Source organism: Chrysochloris asiatica, unplaced genomic scaffold, assembly GCF_000296735.1.
Source record: "Chrysochloris asiatica unplaced genomic scaffold, ChrAsi1.0 scaffold00482, whole genome shotgun sequence".
Lineage (NCBI taxonomy): Eukaryota > Metazoa > Chordata > Mammalia > Afrosoricida > Chrysochloridae > Chrysochloris > Chrysochloris asiatica.
The window spans coordinates 667,941-675,308 of record NW_006409000.1 but is presented as its reverse complement, the minus strand read 5'-3'; the positions used below and the strand labels follow the sequence as shown (position 1 = coordinate 675,308).

At 39.4% G+C, this 7,368-nt stretch overlaps 1 gene segment (V, D, J or C); it reads left to right on the top strand.

Annotated features, from left to right (window-relative positions):
- The first annotated feature begins 2,337 nt into the window (after positions 1–2,337).
- Positions 2,338–3,120, top strand: LOC102838447. The segment is given in 2 exon segments: positions 2,338–2,386; positions 2,786–3,120. Coding segments are annotated over 2 exon segments (384 nt in total).
- The last annotated feature ends 4,248 nt before the right edge of the window (positions 3,121–7,368 follow it).

Below are 7,368 nucleotides of genomic sequence, written 5' to 3'. Positions count from 1 at the left end.
CAACCTTCTGAGAAAATGCCATATTGCTCTCCAGAGAGGTTGGATCATTTTGCAATCCCACCAGCAATGCAGGAGTGAGGAGGAACAAGCTTTTGAAAGATGGTATCCTACTTGGTAAATTGGAGGATCAGCATAAAAGAGAAAGACCCCTAATAGTCGCAGCAGCAATGAGCTCAAGTGTCACCATTGGGAGGACGGCCCAGGACAGGGACTGTTCTGTTTTGTTGTGCAGAAGGTTGCTATGTCTCCAAACCAACTCAAAGATAACTAACAATAACAACAGTAACAACACCACAGGATGAGTGACAGTGCTGGGAATGATACCATACCAGCATGTACTAGTATAGACTAGTCAGTGGGTCTAGGAGTAAGAACAGGGAAAAAGCAGTGACAGAAGTAGAACACTGAGGAAAGTAATACAACTAGAATATAGCCATCACTCTGCTGGTGTTTTTGTGTTTTTAAGCGCCATGGAGTCAGCACCAGCTCATAGAGACCTTGTACAGAGTTTCCAAGGTGGTGTCCTTCTTTGGCTCTGTGTATTCATGCACCAGACTGCAAAGTCATTTGAATGGCAAGTTGAATGGGTCAAGCTTACCAACTGCTCCTTGGAAATCCTATACAGGGTCACTATGGGTTTGAACCAACTCGACAGCACTTAATAGCAACAACACATCTTTATGGGAACAGAAAGCCTCATCTGTCTTCTGTGGAACGGCTGGTAGTTTCTAACTGCTGACCTTGAGGTTAGTAGCCCGACTTGTAACCACTATGCTACCAGAGTTCCTTGTACCAGAGAGTAGTACCGGTAAGAAAAGCTAAGCCTGGGATACTAACTTGGTGGCCAAACCTTCCATTGGTGACTAACTCCCATAATCTGCCTCACAGAACAATCTTGGGTTAAAAAAATCTAGGTTTTGATTTGTCAATGTGAAATGTACATTTTATTTGAGTATGTAAAAAGAAGGATCAAAATTAATAACATGAAGAACTTCAGGCATGCTCTCTTACTACTAAAACAAGCTACTCTGAAGCATGAAAACTGAACTCACTGTTTGTCTTCTCACATACAAAGTCTACTTTGACCTGTAGACTGTTAGCTTCCCAGGACACAGGCCAGGACAGAGACATGGATTCTTACAGCTAACAAAAACATGGAGACCTTGAGAGCATCTAGTTTTACATAAAAAGAAAGGCTTGGAAGAGTTTTTCAGAATGGCAACCATAAAAACATTATAAAATGATTCTTTGTTAATTATGACCACACCTGAAGATAAAATTCTAACCTTAAAAAGTCTACTTGATTTCTCTGCTGTATGAGTGTGTGTGTGTCTGTGTGTGCATCACACAGAGAGAAAGGGAGGAAGAGAGAGAAATGTATGATACAACGTGTGCCAGATTGGGTCAACTGGTTACCATGAATTTAATAGTCACGTCTGAGGCATAGCATTCTTTCTCCTTTTTCCCTTGTTTAAATGGAGGTCTGGTGCTGTAGGATAGGCACTGGACTGCTAACCACAGTGTTGGATGTTCAAACCAACCACTCCTTGGAAATTCTTTGTAGTGTTGCTATGTGTCGGAAATAACGCCACCATAGTACTTAACAACATCATTAACTCTCTTACAGAGAGAGGCAGGTTTTTCCTTCCTCCCAAGCACTTTTTACTTTAATGTTCTTTTGAACATCAGCTGTTATCAGGTTAAATGTTTATTCATTAGAGATAAAAATATTAGAAAACATCTATTTCTGGGATCTTATGGAGCTTAGTTAATTAAATCCCAGGAATAGATGTTTTCTAACATTTTTATCTGGCATTAACAAACATTTAACCTGATAAAAGCAGATACCAGATAATCTTGAACGATTTCAAGTTAACCAGGTATTGGAGCCACTCTATGGATCAGCACAGTAAGCATGGGAGCTGTCTTCTTCCATAGATTACTTGAGTGACAATGAAATAGAAAATCCTGTCACCTTCTAGCAACTAAATCAGCAAGTCACATCTCTGCATCATCAAGATCTCAGACTTTTCTTAGAATGACAGAGCCATATGAACGATGTCCTCCCCACAGATACAAACTTCCAAGTTAAATTAGTCTTCCTACTAGTCCTGGAAGATTACATTTCTCTGTAATATTTTTCTCCAAACACAGAATATATTTATGTGATTTGCTCACAGAAGAGTCCAGCCTTCCTTTGGTTCATTCCACACTGCTGCACCCACCAAAGACTTTGCATATTGCACCCCTGGGAGGACCTTCCTGTGTAAATCTGAGATAAAAGATCAGCTCCAATCTGCCTTTACTTGTTAGGACTCTTCGATTCAACTTCTCAAAATGAGGCTTGCTACTCCAATTCTGGGACTGGTCATGCTCTGGAACTCTGGTGAGGACAGAGGCAAGATGAAAAGGGAGAGCGGTGGGGAAGGATAAGCTTTGGCGACATCATTTCTTCCCCATTTTTCCAATTCACTTGTTATGTGCATGGGTTTTTGTCCTCTGGGTAGGAGACTATGGTATTTAGATCTGTGATAGTTAGGAGGCATCCTCAAGCATCAGAAGTGCTGAAGGAATGAGAGAGAATCTGTCAAGGCTTTGACAAAGGATGAGGCTCCATTAGGACTTGGAAATGTTTTGTTCTTTTTAAAAATTTGGTATTTGGTGCTATGAATCCAAATCACAAAAAAATACTAATAATCTAGCCTGAAATAAATAGCAGAAGGGAATCATGAAAATCGCTCCTGATGCTAGTATATAATATTTTACTTTCCTCTCATTATTTTAGTGTTCAGTCAGGATATTGTGCTGACGCAGAGTCCAGTCTCCCTGTCCATCACTCTTGGGGACTCAGCCACTATAACATGCAAGACAAGCCTTCCAGAAGATTATGGGGATTACGCCTATCTAAACTGGTACCAGCAGAAACCAGGCCAGGCTCTAAAGCCACTGATCTATACAGTTTCTAACCGGGGACCTGGGGTCCCAGACAGGTTCATTGGCAGTGGGTCAGGAGCAGATTACATGCTTAAGATCAACACAGTAGAGGATGAAGATGCTGCAGTTTATTACTGCCAGCAAAATGAAAGATTCCCTCCCACAGTGGTATATCCTTGTACATAAACCTCTGTTGGCGGTGGCCCAGCTGTCCAATTTCGTGACCTGTGTGAGGAGCCACCAGAGCAGACGATCTGAGCCTGATTCTGAGGGGATGCTACAGACCTCAGGGGAATGGGCTGCAGCTGAGGGCTCTGGAGCATGAGAGCCTTGGCCACACCTAAGAAACTGCTTGTTTGTGGTCCCATCGGCCTTGACATGGCAGAGCCATGAGGTGAATGGAGAAGATCTAAGTGCCTCTGAGCAAGCAGACTTGAGACATGGAGAGCTCATCCTAACTCACCACAGTTGTCAGTTAACGTCCATCAGTGTGATGGCCAGACAAATGTAACAGATTTGTAGTAAAGCAAGTTGATTCAAACCTGCTAGAGTTTAACAGTTTGGAGAATTTTGCAGGGTAATATTTCTATTGGATAATATTCATAAATTGCCATCTTCTCATTTCTCCAGTTTCTTACTACTTCTTTACTAGTCATGATCTATCCTGGATAGTTTTCCACAAAAACTATTTAATGGAAGCATGACTGAAAAAAATAGGGAAATTATTGGGTGTTAAGTACCTGAAAATCAACTTTTGTAAATCCCTAGTTCCTGCAATATCCTAATGTCAAAAGTCTCTGATAAGTTTCACCTATCTTTTGCATAGAGAAAATAAACCAAAAACAGAATAGGACAAAATCGAAACAAATCCTTATATATAATCCAGTATGCCACTAGGACTCCTAGTGAAAATAGACGTCTTAGAATTCCAAATGTTGTGTTTTTAAAATGAGACCATAAACTGAAACATGTGCAGCACAGAATTACTACACATGCTTCTAAGAAGAAAGCAAAATGACATAGAATCATTTCATAAGAATTTGAAGATTGTAGGCCAACTACACAAAATGGGGACTTGAGGGCCAGCTACTAATCAATTTACCTGTTCTTAGGCTAATGCTTGCTAAGACTGGGGATGTTTCTGGGGACTGAAGTTTGATATATGAATATAGTTTTGTGAAGAATGTTAGCATTCATGTCTAGGACTTGCTCTAGGGTTATAATTAGGATTTGGGTTCAGATTATTGATAAGGGCATGGTTCAACATAGGTTTAGGTGTTAGACTACGGCTAGTATTCAGGCATCATTTACTGTTAGGGTAAAGATTCAGATTTGAACAAAGGGACTATGCCTGACCATCTCAGTTGAACCCTGCATCATTGCACGTTTCTTAGGAAAGGCGTGAGTCAGCAGCTCTTTGGCTTTATCTATGGAGAGAACTGAAGTCATGTTTTTCCATGTCATTAAATCTAAAATAACAGAGAAAAGCTTCCAAAACCTTTTTCTTCTGTAAGAAGTGGGCCAGCAGAGCCCACGTGATTGTTGTTCTTCTCAGGTGTCATTCAGTCAGTTCCAAGTCATAGCAACCCTGTGTGCAACAGAAGGAAACACTTCCCAGACCTGTGCCATCCTCGCAACTGTTGGTCTGTTTGTGCCCATTGTTGCTGTCACTGTGTCATTTCCTAATGTTAGGGATCTTCCTACTTTTCAATGATCCTTCACTTTACCTATTAATATGTCCTTCTCCAGGGAATGACCCTTTCTGACAACCTGTCCAAAGTGTGAGAGACCACATCTCATCATCCTCGCTTGTAAGGAGAATTTAGGATGTACTTTTTCAAAGACAGATTTGCTTGTTCGTCTGGCAGTCCATGGTACTTTCAATATTTTTCACCAGCGTCATGACTTGAATGCACCGGTTCTTCTTATGTCTTCCTTTTTCATTGTACAGCTTTCTCATGCATCCTAGGTGATGCTTGGACCAGGGAACCTAACCCCTCATCGTCACAGCTTTGCTCTTTAGTAGTTTAAAGAGGACTTTTGCAGCATGTTTGTTCAGTGCGATTTGTATTTTCATTTCTTGACTACTGCTTCTATGAGTTTGATTGTTGGTCAAAACAAAATGAGACCTTTACAATTTCAATCTTTTCTCCATTTATAATGATGTTATTTATTGACCCAGTTGTGAGGATTTTCATTGCCTTTACCTTCAGATGCAATCACCTTAATGATGTCTTTGATAAGTATTTCAATTCTTCCTCACTTTTAGCAAGCAAGGTTATGTCATCTGCATGTCATAGGTTGTTAATGAATCTTCCTTCAATCCTGATGTCATGTTCTTCTTTTAACCCAGCTTCTCATATTATCTCATATTATCTAGTTTGCATACAGTCAATATGGTGAAAGGATACAACCATGACACACACCTTTCCTGATTTTAAACCATTCAGCATCCCCTTGTTCTGTTAGAAGAATTGCTTCTTGTCTATATACAGGTTCCCCGTGAGCACAATTCAGTGTATGGAATGCCTGTTCTTTACAATGTTATCCATACATTGTTATGATCCACAGTTGAATGTCTTTACACAAATGAACATCTTCCTGGTAGTTTCTGCATTCAGAAAAGATCAATCTGATGTCAACAATGATATTCCTAATTGATGGGCTCAACATATACTAATTAAAAAGATAATTGCCTTCATTATGAAATTCAGTATTTCTAAATAAATAATCATCTCAAGTACAGTTAATTTCCTTAACCTGAGCAGGATCATATTCTTTCATTAAAAATTTGATTTGCATGTTGTTTGACAGGTAACCAACATGCCCCACTATTAGGTGTAAGTATTATATCTAATATTATTATCAGATTTTGCATCATGGTAATAGACAGGATCTATTCATACCATATATTTGCCATTTATTTCTAAAATGTAAAAATCTGATTCATTTTCACATATTGGCATGTCATTTGAGAAAATGAATTCACTTGTATGGAACGTTTTCTTTATCTTTATGGTAATACAGTGCAGCACTTGTCATCTTCCAAACAGTATCTTCAATAGAATATGAGGAATACACATTTCTAGCTAGATTATTATAGGGAAAAGAAGATCAACATCACCACTAGGGGAATAAAAAGAGGGATAAAATGCAACATGCATTTTAATAAAATCACAAAATTATGGATGAAATGAGAACTCAAAACCTATAATTCCAGATACAAGAGGACCTTTTCTATTTGAAATGATATTCTCCCAACTGTTTGCTTTCTTGCTATATTGGTCCAAACTGTGTGCAGACAGAAATTATGACTTGTCCTCAGCAGAGGCACACACCTGGGATCAGAGAATCCCAGTTTGTGGTTTCACAAGTTAACACATACCCATTTGTCCATGTGGGGAATTTGTGGAGCTCTGTATTAGCAGGCTTAAGAAGGGAAACTGGGTCTAAAGACAGAAATCTCACTCACTTCACTGTAATGTCTCCCCCCACGCCAAGCCTGAGCTGGTTATCCTTTGTATGAGTCTGAGTCATGGATGTTTTATCACTTCTTATTATGACAGGTTATGTTATAACAAAGCATTTCCACTGTTTCATTTCCATATCAATTTAAGGCCTATGAACTTTATGGTTCCCCTGATAATTCAGGTTGCATGTTTTCCAAACCAATCAATCCACCAAGTGTTTATTAGTTCTTCATACTGTGTTGGCTTGTGTGTTGCTTGATGCTGGAAGCTCTGCCAGCGGTATTTTAAATATGAGCAGGTTTACCCAGGGTGGACAGATTTAAATGGAGTTCCCAGACTAAGACAGATTAGGAAGAACAAGAACAAGACCCTCAATGGGCTCAAGTGTACTAATGATTCTTAGAATGGCAAAGGACCCGCAGAGTGTGCTTCTGCTTGGCATAGGGTTGCTATGAGTTGGAACTGACTCGATGACAACTAGCAACAACAACAATGACTTACTCATTGCAAGTACCTTAAAAAACAAAAAAGGTGAATACACCTGTACCTCACCAGCAGGAAATCACAGGAATCAAATTGACTTTGTTTGTGGGAACAGATGGTGGGAAATCTTATTCCATCAGCCAAAACAAGGCCAGTGGCAGACTGTGGAACAGAACATCAGTTGCTCATATGCAAGTTCAGGCTGAAAGTAATAAAAATGAAACCAATTTAATGAGAGACAAAATATGGCTATAAATATGTCCCACATGGTTTTAGAGACAATCTCAAGAACAGATTTGATGTGTTAGACACTAATGAATGAAGACCAGAAGAGTTTTGGGAAGAATGTAAAAAATCACTAAAAAGACAGGAAATAAAGAAAATATCAATATGGATGTCAGAAGAGACTCTGAAACTTGCTGTTATGCATAGATATGCTAAAGCAAATGGAAGCAATGAGGAATTTAAAAGAGCTGTACTG